Source organism: Canis lupus, chromosome 18, assembly GCF_048164855.1.
Source record: "Canis lupus baileyi chromosome 18, mCanLup2.hap1, whole genome shotgun sequence".
NCBI classification, from domain to species: Eukaryota; Metazoa; Chordata; class Mammalia; order Carnivora; family Canidae; genus Canis; species Canis lupus.
In genome coordinates, this window is record NC_132855.1 from 55,995,695 (window position 1) to 56,014,515 (window position 18,821).

At 53.2% G+C, this 18,821-nt stretch overlaps 1 protein-coding gene across 3 annotated transcripts in view; it reads right to left on the minus strand.

Moving 5' to 3' along the window:
• The window catches only part of PLXNA4 (plexin A4), a 420,895-nt gene that overhangs the window by 61,335 nt on the left and 340,739 nt on the right, over window positions 1-18,821 (minus strand). For all 3 annotated transcript variants that reach the window (XM_072784612.1, XM_072784611.1, XM_072784610.1), the window contains exons 10-12: window positions 11,720-11,920; window positions 4,383-4,479; window positions 3,772-3,962 (exon numbers count right to left, since the gene is read on the minus strand). In XM_072784612.1, the coding sequence (XP_072640713.1) occupies window positions 3,772-3,962; window positions 4,383-4,479; window positions 11,720-11,920 (489 nt within the window). The remainder of the gene's footprint in view (window positions 1-3,771; window positions 3,963-4,382; window positions 4,480-11,719; window positions 11,921-18,821) is intronic.

The following is an 18,821-nucleotide window of genomic DNA, read 5'->3' on the forward strand; positions in this document are numbered from 1 at the left end:
AGAGATGAGGGGATGGAATGTGATCCGTATTGTGACCAGGTGATTCATAGAAAATCAAGGAATAAAACCTTGTGGCATTTGTTCATATTGTTCCATTCTGAAGGAAAATTCATACCCTCAGCCCTCTACACTATGGCAGCCCACCCCGTTTTCAAGATCCTTCTCAAATGTCACTTTTCCATAACCAGTTGTTCTCCCTCTCCGCTGAAATTTTATGCTCCTTTCATGGTAACAGTGATTTGTGTCTGATTCCTTGTCCTTCAGATCCTGAGTCTTGGGATGCAGGGACAGTGTCTTACTTCCTCTGGACTTTTCAGTGATGGCACCATATCTATTTCTCAAGTTGTCATTGGGATGAAAACCACAACTACCGAAGCATCTTCCTGGATTTAGAGGAGCATTTGCCTTCATTGTCTGGCTTGGTTTCTAACAGAGATGGGTTTAATTTAGATTTCACCTCATATACTGGCCAGAATGACAGGCTTTTCTTCCAGAGATGTCACTGTTGGTGTTGACTCATGACTGAAATGTTGGGAATCCACACCCCAGGGCCTGTTTTGAGGTAGGTGCTATGGACAGTTGCCACAATCTAATTACGACATCCCACTTAGTGACCTTAGTGGTAGAAGACATTCTGTGCCAGCCTCTCCTGGCATCCAAAAGATCAGAGAAGGGCACATTTCCCATTCCTGGTGTCTCTCAACACCAGTACCTGGATCTTGGCCAGTGGCAATGGGATCACAACTGAAGGAGCCCAGACCACCCACCTCTTAACATCACCTACTCTTTCCACCACCAAAGGTCACAACTGGGGGGTCTACCCTGGAGGAAGGTGGGAGGGGGAAGTAAGAGAAACGAGGCTGGAGGGGCAGCCTTGCTGGGGAAGGCCATTCACCTACAAGTTAATACATTTCCTTCTTACCCATGCCTGTTTGTGAGCGAGCGTGCACGTGAGTTGTGAAGGTTTCATGCAAAAACCTTCATGTTCCCATCGCAGAAAGACAGGTCCCCTGGAGACACGAGCCCATTTCTGTGTGCGGGAGGTGGGCAGATGTAGGGAGGGCCGGGAGGGGGAGTGCACGTTCTTCCCAAATGCCTGCCCAGCCCGTCCCCAAAGCCCCACTGGCACCTGGCAGCAGCGGCTGCATGATATTCTAGCCTTGGCGTGTTGTCCTGAAAAAGGAGCTTTATCTCGGGCCCAGTCCTTGGTTCCCCCGGCTCCCCGGAGGGCCAATGCCAGTATGGAGCCAGTAAATAGCCTCCGTCACAGGGAGATTTGTTTAATTTGCCGTCTCCTCCCTGTGATTTTCTTGGTCTCAGGCCAAGAAGAAAGCAAGTCTCACTGTTTGCGGCAGACACACCATTAGCAGTCACGCGTGGCAGCCCCTGGGAATGGTTCCGTGTTAAGGGCTCTGCGGGTGGGGGTGGCTGGGGAGGAGGGAGACGGGGGCAAGCCCAGGGCTCTCCTTCCACGGATACTTCTGTAGGTTAAATGCATGTCTTTTGCCCCAGTTTGAGAATTGCTGTTGAGATTCCTACCCATGCAGGAGACTGAGGTAGAGGCTGAGGCCACCTCACTGTGTCTAGAAGACCGGGGGTGTGGAGGGTGAAGGGGCCGGAGTGGGAGACACATACAGAGGGCCACTGCTGAGGGCCTGCCTTGCTGGAGGAAGTTGTGCACTCACACAGGTCAGGCTCCCTACCTGTTTTTACACATCCCTGGTGTGTGTGTGCAGCATTTGTGAGTGGAGGGGTGAGGGAATAGATCTGGGAGTGTCTTTCCTCTGTGGTGAGAGAGAGACTAGTCTAGCAATCCAGACACCTGGGACTCAGGACCTGTCTGATATAGGCTTTGGTGAGAGGACTTTAGCATTTCTTTCTTTCTTTTCTTTTTTTTTTTTTTTTTAAGATTTTATTTATTTATGAGAGAGAGACAGAAGCAGGCTCCATGCAGGGAGCCTGAGGTGGGACTTGATCCCAGGACTCGAGGATCACACCCTGGGCTGAAGGCAGGTGCTAAACCGCTGAGCCACCGGAGAATCCCGGGACTTTAATATTTCTGAACGTTGCTCTTTGTATCTGGGAAAGGAGGCTACAAACCCTGGCTTTGGCAGGCATTATAGCTCAAATCGTGTCCTCCCCAAAAACATATGTGGAAGTCCTAACGCTCTGTACTTCCAAGAGCCTTATTTGGAGAAAGGGTCTTTAAAGACCTCATCAAATTAAAATGAGGCCATTCGGGTGGGTCCTAATCCAACAGGACTGGCATCCTCATATAAAGAGGGAATTTGGACAGGGACACACAGAAAGGCAAACGAGAAGGGACTCAGGGAGAAGATGGTGGGCTGCAGGCCAGGAGAGAGGCCGGAGCTGGTCCTCCCACAGAGCTCTCTGAAGGACGGGTCCTGCCCACACCTGGGTCTCAAGTCCTAGCCTCCAGAATGAGAGACAAGGAATTTCTGTCTCTGAAGCCACTGACTCTGTGCTACTTGTTGTGACAGCCCTAGGAATCATGTCCGGGTGGCTGTGAGGATGGACAAAGTAAGGGATGTGGAAATATTTTGCAACTGAAAATACCTTGCACACCAAATTTGCCTATCATTGTAGCAGCCACTAGTAGATTATCAGACACATGTGTTTGTGAAACCTTGCACAGAGCCAATACCAATCTATCCTTATTATGTATGGAGACGGGGCTGAGCTTCCTTTCCTCTTTTTGTCTCTGCCCCTTTTTGCTTTGTTATTAAAATCAGCATCCACTGTGGCAAAGAGGCGTTGTGTACCTACAACGAGCAAGGTGTGCTGTGCTAGAGGTACAGGGGGTCCCCCTGTTGAGACATGCATGCCTCCTCTTTGCTTTACCAGGGGAGCATAGTGCTCGTTTCGGCAGCACATATACCAGGGAAGCATGGGAGGTGGTGCCTGAGGGGGTCTCTCTATTGAGAGTGGGGAGGTGGAGATACCAGGTGACCTACATAAACCCCAGGGGCAGTGATCCCCTTGGCCTAGACATGGATGGGAGTAGCTTTAACAATGCGGATGATGGACAAGGAGGATGGCGAGATCCTCCTGGGCTGGGCCTGGAGCCAGCAATCTGCATGGTTCTCTCAGACAGTCCTTGTCACTCCTCCGTGAGATGGAACCTTAGGACCTGTTGCACAGTAAGGAAGCTGAGGCATAAAGGTGGTGATAAATCAGCCCCGGGATACCCAGCAATTAGCTAGCAGAGCTGGGACTCGAGCCTTGTTCTCTGCATGTTTAGCTCTGCCCTGGCCCTCACTGCTCTTTGCTCCAGGGCCTGTGTCCCCTGGGCCCTCCTGAACTGTGTTCCAAATCCATTTGTCATTTGTCATCTCTCTGCTTAGGTCTTGCTTTGAGTGAGTCCTGGGTTCTCACCATTTGCACCCTCTCCACTTCCAGAGGCGCTGCGCCCAGCCTCTGCTCAGGACTAACTGCTTGGTGAGGCGGCCCCCGATGGAGCTTAACAGCCTCATCACTCAGACTCTTAGAGACAAAGGGAGAGTGGCCAGGACTTGGAGTCATTTCTGACACAGCTCACGTGGAGACTCCAACAGGACAGCTGAGCCCCTCTCTGTTTTCAACCTTCCTTGGTAAGGAAGCAGCCCTGGACCAAAACCCGGGCTTCTGGGGAAGCTGGGCAGGAAAACAAACACGCCCCCAGCCAGCCAACCACCGTGGTGGCTGTCGCCTCAGCGACGCATGGCTGGCAGGGCCCGAGGCCACGCAGAGGGCCCAGAGGCCCAGGCTTACCTCTGTGATGCGCGGGTTGGTGCACCTGCTGTTGGCACCCGACAGCTCCAGCCACTGGCTCTCGTGAACGGGGCAGTGCTGGCGCAGAGTGCACTGGCCCTGGCTCTGGCACCAGCCGCACTGGAAGTCCGGGTCCGCCTTGAGGCACAGCCCGCAGCTCTCTCGCATGGCTCCGCACTTATAGAGGTGAACTGCGGGCGGGGGGGGGGGGGCAAGAGGTACTCTGGGGTGAGAGGCGGAGCAGGAGGGGGTGGGCCTGGGGACAAGGAGTGCAGTCCCCACCTCGGATGCTGAGACACAAGCAGCCTTGTTCCTTTAGCCATTCGGACATGGAGGAGACCAAAAGAACCCCGGGGCCTGGTGCGCCACTGGACGGGGAGCTGGGGCTCCCTCCAGAATCAGCAGGGCTCCTGCGGCCAGTCCTACTCACCCTGCGGCTCCCAGAGCCACTGCCCACAGTGGGCCCACACCTGAGAGGTCACGGAGCAGGGGAGAGGTGTAGAGGGCAGGCTCCGAGCCAGAGGGAGAGGGACCCCCCCTGGGGTGTGGGGGCGGGATGGAATAACACCTGCCCTCTGTCCTGCCTCCCCACCGGGGCCCACCATCCCCACCTTTGTTCTGAGCTGGGTTATCGATGTTGAAGTGCCCGTTCCACACGACCGTCAACTCCACAGGCAGATTGTTGATCTCCATCCCTTCATAGGAGTACTGCAGCCAGGTTGCAGGTAGGAAAGAAGAAAGCTGGGTCACAGGGATTCCTAGGGAGAGCTGGCTCTTCAGCCTGCGGACCCCGGGAGTGCTCAGGCCTAAGGATCTGCTATATATGTGCTTGAGTGCATATGGGGGTGCACACTCGGGGAAGCGTGCCTTGGGGGAAGGATAGGGGCAAGGGGCAGGATACTAAGGCAGGGGAGGGGTGAGGCCTGGATGGGAGACTGTTTGGAATGTGCATTCCCTGAGCAGATTACATCAAGCGACTCCTCCCCCTCCCACGGATGCTGGCTCACAGCTGGGCTTTCCCAGCATCCTCCATCCCTGCCCAGGGGAACCCTGCCATTAGGCCCCACCAGGCGCTTGATTCAATTTGGGAACTTCCAATTTCTAGGCCAAATTCCGAGGAGGTGGGTGTTTATCAAAGACCTGGAGAGGGCTGATCCGATTCCCAGGCAGGGGTAGAGGGTGCAGGCACCAGAAATGAAGGGGCTGAGTTGAGGGAGGTTAGGAGAGAGGAGAGCTGGGTGGGGCTGAGAGGTGAGGTGGGAAATCCCTGGACACCCTAGTGGCCAAACCTGGGAATGTGAGCCAAGACTCCAAAGGCACCCACTGGCTCAAAGAGGCCAGGCCTCAGGTCCGTGGCTGGCTGCCCATGGGGGAGCTGCCTCTAGGCCTGCAAGGGGGTGCGGGGGCGCTGGGGGGGTCGACGCTGGGTCCTGCCTCCCTGCCCTGCCCTCCTCAGCATCAGTGCCCTACCTGGCTGGGTGTCGGCCCTGGGACTGAGTGCTGGGGGAGGGGGAAGAGAGGGTGAAGGGGGAGGTGCCAGCCCTCACACCCCAAAGCCGCCTTCTGATAGTGGACACTTCCTACTCTCCAGAGAAGGAGGGGAGGGTAGGTGGCAGGAACTCCGAGCCTGCCCAGGGCAGCATTTCCAATCCATACCTGGTGATTTTCTCATTATTCCACCAGATTCTGCCCTCCACAGGGGGTGGATGGAGGAATGGAACTGAGATAGGCTTTCTGTAAAGGAGGGGCTGAGGGCTTGCAACTTGCTAGAGGGGTTCAGCCCAGGAGACGTGGTGTGAAGTGGTGTTTGCCGAGCCAAAGGCTCTTTCAACTTAGCTGAAGTTTGGAGGGGCTAGGGCATGGGGGTCTTGATGGGTCTGACGGAGGCAGCTGATGCTCCCTCCTCGGACTAGCTAGCTGCTAGCTCCCTCACTAAGAGGAGGGCAGCTTCAGAACCTCGGGAACACACAGCCTGGGGAGGGGCTCCGGGCCTGTCCTGGTGCCTCCCCCTCCGGAGCCTATTCATGGAGATTTCTAGAGGGGATGTTTGTGATCCTAATCTGGGGACTTGCCCTAAACTCCTGAGTTACAGCATGTGCTCCAATGTGAACAGGCCGTGACGCTGTCCTCATACACAAGTGGGATGGCATCCAGTCTTCTTCAGGCTCTACCCTAGCACCCCCTAAGTTTTCACTAACTCCTGGGAGCCACATGCCTAGACCAGGGAGCCACGTTCAGTGTTTCCTGAAAGTGACAGTGGCTTGCACTGTACCATCCGCACTCCCATAGAATTGCCCATGTGACCCGCGAGGCCGGAGCCCAGGCCCAGGTCTGCGCTCGAGCCATAGAACAAAGCAAAACTCCCCAGCCCCGCAGAAACAACACTGGGGACTCTGATGATTGCCCAACTCAGCTAGTGACTCAAATCTTTTGCCATGTAGTGTGGTAATCAACTCCCCAGAGATTTTGTTCTTTGCTTCTGGGCCAGGCTAGGTCTCTCTAAGGCATCCCGAGCTTTCTCACAAAAACCTCTTCCTCTCTGGACTGGTGGTTCTCGGGGTGGTCTGTGGGCCCCATTCATCAGAATCATTTAGGGGGCCTAGGCACAGATCCCAGGGCCTCCCCCTAGACCTGCTGGACTGGAAATTGGGGATGCATTTCAAACAAGCCACCCTAGTGATGCTGGTGCTGCAGGAGCTAGAGAATCCCCACTCCTTGCAGGACGTGTGTGCAGCAGAGGTGTGCAGGAACAAAAGAGGGTGGGGGACAGTAGGTAGGGAAGGGGAGAGGGAGGAAACACTTTCCCAGATCTCCCTCCCAGCCCAACCTCCAGCCAAGATCCACTTCCTCTCTCCCTTCCCATCTCCCTCCTCCTAGGCGCCAGTGCAAGAAAGGTGCAAAGGCTGGCTTCCGGCTGTTCCAGCCTCTACCTCTAGGATGGATGCTGAGGGGTAGGGGGTGAGGGCCAGCTAAGTCAGGATCCAAGCCTGGCTCCTGCGTCTCAGGCCCGGATCTAGTCAGGATTCAATGTGAAAGCAGCGGGTGGTGATCAGAGGCCTGCCAGCCAAAGATCAAGAGAACCTACAGGCCCTGAAGTCCCCCAGAGAGCAAGGCAAGAAATTCTGCTTATGTATGCACGCACGCGTGTGTCTGTGTGCACAAACGAGTTCACACACAGCCCACCTGAGAAGAGCTCAGCGTCAAACCCGTACTAGCTGTGTGTTCATCCGTGCACGCACTGCCACAGAGTGGTTCTGTCCGGCCCACCCGTGTGAATGTGAGCCAGCGACGTAAGTCTTGGTTTCCCTGTTTGTAAAGTGGGAATCACAAACAGGACAGACCTAACAGGACTCTTTGGGGGGTGGGAGACAACCCTCGTGGCTCTGAGCACAGTGCCGGTCACGTGGAACGAGCACTCAAGTATTATTGTGTGTTTTGGTCTGTGTGTCTCCATTTGGGGATGCTGTCCAAAAATATGTTTGTGTTCCCCATGTTTATGTTTATGTGAAGTAATAATAGCAGACTTTTATTGAGTGTTTATGCGCCAGACACTTGGTACATATGGAGATGTGTGCATAGGAGAATGCTTATGTGTTCTGGAGCGCATGTGTGTGTTCACATGCACTCACTTTTCGAGGAAGATTGAAAAGGAAAGGCTTCAAGGATCAGCTATGCCGGGTATTGCTTTATCTTTTTATGGCTCATTCCAGGGATCTTGACGATTAAATATTAGAGAAGTCATTAACCCTGGGTGCTCCCTCCTCACCTCCTCTGTCTCTAGGGAGGTCACTCTCATTCCTGGAGGCTCTTTCCCCATGATCAGAGCTCTGCAGCAGGAGGGGACCCACAGCTGGGGTGTCTGGACCACTGGCTCCCATCCCCCAGGACTCCCCACCTCTGCTGCACTTAGCATTTATAGAGCTCTCTGTAATCAGCGGGCAGTTAATCTGCACAAAACCCAGAGCTTTCAGGCTCTCAGGGGCCAGGAGGTTAAGTGTCTCAATCAAGGTCTGGCACACCACAGCCCAGCTAGGGGATGACGTTGCTCATTACCTTGGGAAAGTGGTGAACTTCTACCTTGTAAAGCAAAGACAAGACCTATATAATCTGGACGGTCTTTCCTCTCCTCTAACCATTCCCTGTTCTGAACTCTGAGATAGGGCGCTGACGAATTCTACCGCTCGGGTGGACAGATCCATATGACATAAGAAACGTGTGTGTGCTCCGTGTCCACCCCAGAACCCCAGAGGGCTCAGCAGACCCAGCCGTGTTCCAATAAAGCAGGGAGGGGGCCAATTACCTCCCCATCCCAATTGTCCCCAACCCGGTCTCCCCATCTTTGTTTTGCACGGGGTGGATTGGCACACGGGGAGAAGACGGGAGGCTATGGCGGGTCTGTGGAAGCCGGGCCTGGAGCTGGCTGCCCGCTGCGGCCACTTGCTCGCGTGATTGCCAGTGACTGAGAGGCGGGTACTGGGCACTATTATTATTAGCAGTGCTTGTCATTCCCCTGGAGCCTTGGTCTACAGGAGGCCAAGAATACCCACAGTTGCTCCTGCCTCCAACCACTGCCTGTGAGCTGCCCTGTTTTCCTCCTATAAACCCCCTCACCCCAACCAGGGCTACAGCGATGGCTCAGGGACTGTCCCTGATACATGGGCTGGAGGTGACCTGCTGTCACCTCACAGCCAGGGGGAGTTTTCTTGGGCTACTTTTCCTTCTCCGCTCTCCTCTGAGACCTCTTTGTCACCTCCCCTTCCTCTGCCATCACAAGCCTGGACTTTTTGTTGGATTTCTCCACCCCACTGCCCAATTCCAGAACACTCAGGGGTTTAGGAAGTGAAACCACATGCCTCCTTCCACAGTCCTCTCTGAGGCATAGCAGACCTTGTTCCCAGGGACTGCACCCAGGCTGGGTACAAAGTGCTCAGTTGCTAGTTTTTGCCCAACCTTGGATGGCTGTGTGTGTGTGTGTGTGTGTGTGTGTGTGTGTGTGTTTGTGTGTGGTAAAGCTGGATTCAAGTTCTGAATTCCCTGCTTACTTGCTGTGTGATCTGGGGCTGGTCATATGCCCTCTCTGGGCTTCAGAGATGCCCTCTGTCGCAGGATCCTACTACATCCTCCCTGAGGTCTATTCCTCCCCTAATAGTATGTTGTCCTCTATAGTACTGTAACTATGGTAAAGGAGGCCTGCCCCTGATTATGACCCCAGAGTTTTTTTAGGAAGTCACTCGATGGTGAGTGGCATCCTGGCCCAGTTCAGCATCTCAGCTGGGGTCCCTGAACAGAAACAGGGGCTCCTAGGAAAGGTCAGAGCTGAGCCCCCCTGGATGCATGATTGCAGCGGAGCCTACAGGGGATTTTTCCTGGAACCTACCCTCTGTGGGATACACCTCCTGTTGCCTCAGTTTTTAAGACTTTAAAATGGTACAGAAAAAACTCTCCCATCACCTTCTTCACGAAGGTGAGGAAAATAAAGGTGTTGAAATAAAAAAGGCTGAGCTGCTTTGGAGCAGCGATTTTGGGTTTTGCCTACTGGCCCCCAGTGGCTGGGGGGCCTCAGACAGACTCCTAGCTCCAAGTGCCGGAGTTCAGGGTGCGCCCACCCCAGCTCCTACGGGGACTGCAGAGGGCTGTGCCAGGAGCCTAGAAACCATGTCCTCTCATTGGTGGCCAGAGCCTCGGGCCCCAGGTCATGTTTCCACCATGGTCCTGGGGACGTGGGAAGTCTCCTGGAATGTGAATTGTCTGAGCCCCTGCATTCAGGAAGCCAGCCAACTGGGCAAGAACCCCATCGGGGGCTGAGGGGTTGGCCCTTGGGGCTGGAAGTGGACTTGACCATTGTGTCTTGGGGCATCAGGCTTCCAGATGTGAAATTCCTGCGTAAGGAGCTATATGTGACTAGCAGATTTTGTAAATCCTGAAGATTGGACGTCAGACCATCAGATGTCCAGCAGTGCCTCTCCTTGACTCCTTGGTACTGACCAGGATGCCGGCACAGGTACCCCCCGGAGGTGACCCAACCACTTGTCAGGGTTCCATTTTACACCTTTGTTCCCCGGAGGTTCCGACTTTGCCCCCCTCGGTCAGGACAATGTGACCCCTAGTGGGCTCATTCAGGGAGTCAGGCCTTGCTCAGGAGTGCTGAAGCCAGTAGGCAGGATAGAAAGGCAGTGGGTCCCAAGGTACTGAGTTCTGACCACGGAGTTTGTAGGATGAACTCAGGCTGCTATATGGGTGCTCTTGTCTATTTAACGGAGCCAGATGAAGCCCTGGGTTGGTGAGGCCGAGTCTTGTAGTGTCTGGGAAAACAAGGTCTCAATCGTCAGAGCCCCTCCTGCCACCTCTGAGACCAGGTTCCCAGGGCAGTGTCTCTGACCAAGTAGACTTTTCTCTGTGGTCTAAACCCCTATCTGCCCTCCACTGACTCATATGGGGCTCAGACTTTTTTCTTCCTGCAGGAACTCACTTATTTGGGGGAGAATCACTAGAGCCAAACCCTTGGGGCCAGTCTGGTTGGCCTCAGGATTTATGAGAAAACAGGAGGTGTTTAATATTCCATTTGCTTGCAGGTTTAATCCAGAACGCTGCAGAAATCTGCCAGGATCCTTGGCTGCTGGGACAGGAGGGGGATGTGCACACGAGAGCTGTGGGGACACATCTGGGGTTTCAGAGGTTGGGCCACGGTTGTCTGTTCCATCCCTGTAATGCTGAGTGACCTTGGGCAAACATGTGGGCCTCTCTGAGCTCCATTTACCCCCAGACTTTTTCCTGCAGGGAGAGTGAGGTGCTCCCATGAACCGCTTTGTCCAGGACTTCCCTGCCCCTACATCGCATCCCAAACACAGTCACCGTATAGAAGTACCCAGCAGCAATGGGAAGGATGAATGGGAGGCAGTGTGACATAGGAGGGGACCTGAATCCAGACCCAGCCCTGCCCCCCGCTAGCTGTGTGACCTTAGACATACTGCTTTTTTCTGGGCAGGCGTGAGTTACCCTGAGGTGTGTGGACCTTCAGCCCCTTCTCAGGCCTGCCTATATATTTAATTTTGTGTTTATTACATTTTATTCTTAAAAGAAGGTCCCCCAGATCAGATCTGTCTCAGCCCACAAACCTAGACCTGCCCCTGCTTCTGGGCCTTCAGTTTCTCATTTGCTCAGTGAGGAATACTACTATTAGGGTTTCCTACAGCTTGAAAATACTATGAGTCTAAAAGCCTCATGAGCTTTGAGCATCTGTGTGTGGAGAAAGGGAATGAGAGAGAGCAGAACGGTGTCTGGGAAGACCTCAAGGTCCGGAGAGGAGCAGCGGGACAGGAATAGTCAGGGCACACTGCGAGGTACCCAGGAATCAGGCGAAGGCCATCGGCAGCGGGGCCTGCTGGCCTGTCATGGTCGGGCATGGACCTAATGTGGATTTTCTAAACATCGGGCAGGTTTGTGCTGACCTGAGCTAGCTCCACCCTGTTCCACTGCTCCCTTTGCAGGTGTTTGGTCTCAGAAGGCTTCTGTGCTGGGAGCGGCCTCTGTGCAGGTGTAAAGGTAGCAGTGGGCCTTTGCAGGCCCCGACGAGGCCCTCAGGGCAGCCCTGGTAGGAGCGCAGGGCCCAGGGACTCCAGACTCGTCTCAGGAAGGGGGACGGACACGGGTGTTTCTAGAGCCTAACACGCCCTGCAAATACCTCTGGCCACAAACAGCGGTCCCATGGCTGGTCCCAAAGCTCCTGCCACTGCGGCCCCTGCCTTGGGCAGACACGCGGTGACCTCAGAGCCCAGCACTGTGCCGGGCAAGCGGGGTTGGAGGAAGCAGTGAGGCAGAGAGTTGGACTGTGCTGTGGGTGTTTGGGGGAAACCTGCAGAGCCCAGCTGACGGGGTTCTCGAAAAGAACAGTGATGGGGCGGAGCGGGGGTTCAGGCGGCCGGGGGGAGGCAGGGCCGCGGGCACTCACAGACGTGTTCTGGCACTGCACGCTCGAGCTGTTGAAGCGCAGGGCGGGCACCCTCTGCTCGTTGCCCTGGATGCTGAGAACACATTCGTAGCCGCGCTGCCCGGACTGTGGCTGCGGAAGGTTCTTGGCCTTCAGAGTGATGGGCTTAATCACTTCCACGGGCACCAGGATCTTGTCCACTCGCAGCAGCTGGGGACAGTCCTGGAACAGACAGCAGGTGCAGGAGCTTCTCCAGACACAGCCCAGATCTTTGCCCTGCTCCACCTTCCCTCGGACATACCCACAGAAGGCTCTAGACACTGCTGCCCCATCCCCAGCCTCTATGTGGGAGGGAATAGGTCCGAGAAATCCCAGATCCCACAGTCACTGTCTGGAGGCCACTCCTCACTGAGGTTCTCCCCCCGCCTTCTTCGGGTTCCATTTTAATACATTCCAGACTCTGAACTCCCGATTGCCCCCTCTCAGCATCCCTCCCACCCTAGCAGAGACAGACTCTGCTGCTGGGCGTCCCATGTCCCACTTTGGGCCGATGACCCCTGTGCTTCAGACCTAGGCTGCCAGGAGTTGGGACAGAGAGACCCACCAGAGCTTCTGTACAGTGAGCCCTGGGCCCTAGCTCTAGAATGTGAGTCTGGACCACAGCAGGAGGGCCCTGGAGGGTCTTCCATACATGGCTGAGATTTGGCAATTGGGAATGTTCGGATATGAGTCCCAGAGACCTTTTAGAATCCAGAAGCTTCTGACTGCACTCCGTGGCTGGCCTGACCCCAAAGAAATGCCCCTCTGAGCAGGTACATGGAGAACCTCTTGGATGCTTACAATGAGCATACTCATCCCTCAAACTGAATGGGGTCCAGAGAGCCTTGGGGGATGGAGGAAATGACTAGGCCCTTTCCCCTGAGATGGTAAGCTCTGTCCATGAAGGGCTGGGGGGGAAATGGGGCCAAATACAGAGTGAGGGTGCTCTGCTCTCTGTCCAGAGGTGGGACCTACCACGGAGCTGAGCTCTGAGGACCTGGGTGGAAGAGAGTCAGTAATGCAGGGCCTGACTGGGCATGGGCAGAAGTGAGGCTTTCTGAGACACAGGGAGGGCCTGGATCCCCCATGTCAGTCAGTCAGGTCCCCCATCCCCCAGACTACTCCTGTTATGGTGCTGTTTGGGGCATGCTGGGACAGATGACTTCTGGGCAAGTTGGCCATCTCAGGCACGGCACATACATCCTTCCTGGGGATGCTGCTGTTGGCTGAGGCTCCTGGCCTATAACCCTAGGACTCCTCCCTGACAGGAGAAAGTGGAGAGGGTATAGGGGGATGGCAGACTGGAGGGTCTTAGGCAATCAAGCAACTGGCAGCTGCTCCTCCTGGGTCTGAAGGCAAATGCGAGCCCCTTCTGTCATGGAAACGGGAGGGAGAAGACCCACACTCTCATGCCTGCTGAGCTCCTGACAAGCTATGGAACCCTGAACTCATCATATGCCTACTTGGAGACTCAACTTCCTTATCTGTCCATCAGATGGAATCCAAGGACCCACTCGGCTCTTACCAGTTCTGGTTCTATGATTTGGGGTGGTCTCACCTCTGTCCTTCCTGATTACTGTGGAGTCTTGCCATAGGGGAGCAAGAGCCCTGGGCCCATTAAACTAATCCCTTCTCTCCTTCAGGCTGCATGTAGCTTTATTCTGCAAAGCAGCTAAGAGAGGAGAGGCAGATCCAGCAATCCCACTTCTGGATATATACCCAAAAGAATTGAAAGCAGAGACTAGAACAGATACTTGTTCACTCACGTTCACAGCAATGTTATTCACAACAGCCAAAAAGTGGAAGCCACCCAAGTGTCCATCAGTGGACGAATAGATAAACCACATGTGATATATACTTACAATGGAATATGATTCCATCTTAAAAGGAAGGAAATTTTAACACACCTTACAACAAGTATGAATCTTGAAAACGTTCTACCAAGTGAAATAAGCCAATCACAATAAAGCACTCATACGAAACACCTAGAGTAATCACATTTATGGAGACAGGATGGGGGTTCCTGGGGGAGAGGAAATAGGGACTTAGTGTTTAATGAGGACGGGATTCTGGTTTTGGGGAAGACGACAAAGGTCTGGAGATGGATGGTGGTATGGTCGTACAATGGTGTGAATGTACTTAACGCCCCCGAACTGCGCTTAAAACTGGCTAAGATGGTAAGGTTAAGGTTCATGTGTGGATTTTTCCACAATTAAAAATAAATGAAAACACAGAGGAGCAACGAGGAGGGGAGAAGGATCAGAGCACTGAACCCAATACTTGGTCCTGAGACTCTAAAGTGCACAAGTCTCCAGGGCCTTGGGTCTCACATGCAAAATCTTAGCAGCCGCATCTTGTGCCCCCATTTTGTCTGCTACCTCAGCCCCCCTGGCCCCAGCAAGATGAGATAGACAGGACACAGAGAAGACAAGAACGATTTAGTGACTAGGATGACACTCAAGACTGGAGCAGGAGGGGTGTGAAGCTGGAGAAGCAAGAGAGAAGATCTACGAAAAGCAGGGAGTCCCAAGCCTGATGGTCCACCTGCACTCTTTGCTTGCCTGCAGCCCTGGGCAGCTCTCCTCTCCCTCCCCATGCACAAGCCTGACCGGCCCTCCTGCTCCATCCAACGTCTGCCTAGGGGAGCCGGGTCTCTAGTTGCATTTGGAGTATGAGAAGTCCTGGATCTCCTGCTTCCATCTCTTACGGCAAAATGTTGCTGTCCATGAACAATGCTCAGGAGGTGTCTAGAATCTGGGAAGTTCTCTGGACCAACCTATTGGATCCCTTCTACTTTGCAAAGGAGACATTGAGGCAGGGAGAAGAAATGTAATGGCTCAGTAACCGCAGACTGGTAGCTGAAGAAGTTGAATGCCAACCCACCATCTTTCATCCTCTTAATGAAAGAGGCAAGTTCCGGCTGGTGGACCGGGACCACCTCAGGGTGGCCTGGTGGGTCTGGGAGGATCTCTCTGAGCTCCGCAGGACTGCTGAGCTGCCACACCATCCTGTGGGCTCTGGGACCTTTCTGGGGCTGGGCTGCTTCTAGTCTAGGATGTGGGCAGACACACAAGCCTCTGTTCCCCCATAAGATTCTCAGGGAGGCTTGGCTCGTGTTCTTTAATGAGTCCTGATTGCCAGTGGCCCCATAAGACCTAGTTTGCATATAAAAAGGTTGGCAGGTCTGAGAGTAAGTTCATTAATAATAATTGGAGAGGCCCAGGGCTGGGCCAGGCCCATTTTCCTCTGGTGGCACCGATGATTGACCCCAGTGTCCCTCTTAATTGAAATGTAAAATGGCAATTTTTCCCTAGGTGGCAAGGCATGAAGGGACCATGGCCACCACACTGCTCCCTCCTCCCACCCCAGGGCCTCAGATCCTGACCTACCTCACACGGAGATTCCAGGTATAAAACCACCACTATGTCTGATGCTCATGGGAGGTTGCAGAGAAACCTCCCTGTTTCTCTAGGACTCGTGTCGGAAGACCTCACTTCCAAGTCCTTCCACCATGGCCTGGGGCTCAGACAATCACCTCTCAGCATCCTTAACTAGAAAGAACCTGAATGGGGAGTCTCTGAACTCTGAACACCAGGCTATTTTCCTCCTGCTCATTTCAGAGCCTTGAAAGGGCTCTAATCATGGCTTAGCTTAACTCTAAATGGGGGTTAAAAACTCTTCCTCCAAAGGGCTTTTGGTGGGGTTGGAGGGTGTCCCATAAACTGTCTAGCTTTTCCCACCCCGTCTAGGCTTCTGCTCTTAACAATTTCAATAGCTCCAAGTGCCCCAAACACAGGGAGATGGGTACAGGTCTGTCCACTGCTCTTCTAACAGCGGCCCCTTCTTCTGGGAGGGACATCTTGCTACAGCATGTTCTATAGGCTCTGAGACAGGAACTCTGCCACAATCATGGGGCTTTGGGCAAGTCCCTCAGACCATCTGCATCTCCTCTGCCATGGAACGAAGAGGCTGCTTCGGATTCAATGGATTGTATGGTCCTAGTTCTATTATTAACCCAATAGATGATCTGGGACACATCATTATATAGCCTTTCTAAAGCTCAGTTTTCCCATCTCTAGGATGGGGTAAAAGTGCCTACTCAACTAGTTTCAAGTGTGGCATTCAAAATATTGACCAACTGAACGAACACTGGAGCGGCTGGTGGTGGTGGGGGTGTCCCTTCTGGAAATGGCCCTTTACCTACCGCTAGGGAAGCGTAATCTTTTAATGACTGACACACTGCAATCTGGTACAGTCGTGCAGCGGTAGGCTCTGGCAGGCAGTGTGTGATGCTGTTATGATTTTAGTTAACATGGCACAGGGGCTTCAGGGAGTCCATCTAGGGCACATCCCACCACCTCCATTACCTTCCACGTGCTTTCCCATTTGCTATCTGGTTTCACAGCCCAACACATGTGATCACCCCCACGTTCACAATAAAGGAACTAAGGACACCAGTTACCTCATTCAGTTCCCACAATGACAATGGACAAAGTATTTTCACCTGGTCATCTTACTGACTTGTGTCCCCAGATGAACATCTAACCTCCATACAGAATTCCTCAAAAACATAATACTCTTCATTTTCTCAAGGAAGGGATTTCTCTGAGCTCTCATTGGAAACAGCCAGTTCTCCGAGGTGGTAAGCAACCTCATTTCATAAGATTATTTGGAGGCAAATGCAAACATTCAGGATCAGATTCCCTTGGAGGATGTTTTGCCTGTGGCTACATTTTGCAGTTGGAAGAACTGAGGGATGAGAGTGGCAGTGGTTTCAGGTGCAAGGAAACCTTTAATGTCTTGGCTTTTGGGAGGTGGCTCATGTGGGCTCCAGGTCCACTGTCCGGCCCCACGCACATTCTGGTTTTCACTGAAATGCACACAGAAGGAAAGATGGTCCCACTAATTGTGGGGAGCAGAAGGAGCAAGCCAACGTATGAAAGCTTTTCCATCCACCGTGTCCAGCATGTCAGTGGCTGCTTTATACAGAGGTTTCATTGCATATTTAAATAATTGAACAAGGACATAAAGCATGCTGCTGAGCTGAGAGAGAAAACACCTCCCTTAGGGCTGGTGCTGCCTGGGGAGGCGGGTGGTAGGCCTGTGGATTTACAGCCCCCCGTGTGTGTACTAGATGAGGGCTCTAATTCTCCCAGTTGTTACAGCAAGATTGGGGAAATGTGACGCTCTGGGGGACTGTGGGGCAGGGGCTGAGGGGCAGCTGAGGAATAAGTGATCTGCAGGGGCACAGCTTGCCACTAATGTCACCTCAGCCCCCATCAATTCCAAAGAAGCTAGCCCTAGCCCTAACCAACGCCCCAAATTTACACTCACCTTCTCAGACCCACAGTGCCCAATACAAAAATGTAACGCACCATATATTTTCTTGCTGTTCCCCAAGTTTATAATGCCATTAGTGTGATCTACGATGGGCTGGTTTATGGAGAGAGCAAAGTCATAATACAGAAAGGAAATACCCATAACCTCAAGGGGGGGTTGGGGTAGCCGAGATTGATGGAAAGTTCAATTGTCTGGAGAAATGGCAGCCCAGGAATGCAATACCTGGAGTGGTGGTGGTGCACGGATTGGAAGTGAGTTCTTTAGCTGGGTTTGGCTTTGTTTTCTCAAAGGAGGTGAAGGGCATGGTGAGAGTGGTTTTGCTCCCTGGGGCTGGGCCCCAGGAATGGCTCCTCTTGCCAGAATCACTGACAAGGTGGCTGACCCCATTTCCCAACTGAGTCGGGTGGTGGGTAAATGCCCTTGGCCTGCCCTGTCTGAGCACCAGGGGCAAGTAGAGGCCCAGGGCCTAGGACCCCACTCACTTTGCCAGCTCTTCATTCTTGGAGAGGACTGAGGATGGGGGCTGGCAGATTTTAGGATACCCATCCCATCTACAGGTTTCTAGCCGGGGTGGTCGGGACTGTTAGAAGAACATTTCTAGCACTGCTTTGGAAATCAAGTAGAATGCATCTTGCCTCTTATGATCCTACATGTGCTCCGTGGAGTAAACGCTGTTTGAACTTCCAGAAGAGAGGGCCTGCAGGAACTTTCTCTTGTGAGCCTGTGCACTGTGGGCCTTCCTAGCAAAGCCCATCTGGCCTGATGCCCAGGGAACAGCTTCAGTAGCTGACTTAGCTTTTCAGTTTAGATGAGACATAACAGTAAAAGAGTCTATGGAGGATAAATTCTTGTCAGTGGATTTGCTTGGAGCACCGTTATTACGTGTGCGGGCCTGATGGGGGCTTGGGTCAAAACCACTGGGGAACCCGAGGTCCTGCCCAGCTGGTAGAGGTGGCCCCAGTTAACAGCTGCCTCCGGGAAAGGCTGTTCCACTGGGATGCAAGCAGTCTCTCCTGACTCTGGGAGAATGGGGCCAAGTGCAGGAAGACTCACCCCATGTCAGCCTTCCTCTCCTTCCTCTCTCTTTTCTTTTAGGTACCCGGGATCTGGCATCTGATCCAAAGACCCAGCCTTTGTTATCACAATGCCATTCATTAGTGAAACAAAATCATTCTTTGTAACTGGAATATAGTTACTACAAACAACATATGTTTATTGGGCATTCTATTTCTGAGAATTGTAATTATGCTAGAGTACTTGCCATTAATATAATAACAACAATGATCGACCACTTCTCTGTTCCAGACCAATAACTTCACCTGAATGTATTCTTTGTTCTGGGAGGAAAAAAAAAACAGAGGTAATCCAACATCCCTGGTGATAGTCAATAAAGCCGGTGTTGAAACTGGAAGACGCAGGGATGAAAGCCTTCCTGGGGATACATGATGGTGCTGGGGCAATGAAGAGCCACCTGGCAGTCTCCCTCTTGACTAACAAAAGGATGCTGTCTGCCTCCCCACACTCAAAGTTGAAAAGAAATGAAAGCCTGGGGATTCCAGAAGAATCTCTGGGCCCAGGGCCCCCTTTCATCCTATGGGGATGGGTCCAGGGAAGCTGCAGGCTCTGAGGCTGAGTGGCAGTCACCCTGGAAGTAGGACAGGGAGACCACAGCCTGGACTTGAGCATTCACCCTCTAAGACCACTTCTTAGGTATGGGCTGCTCCTTGGCACTTTCCAGCTTCTT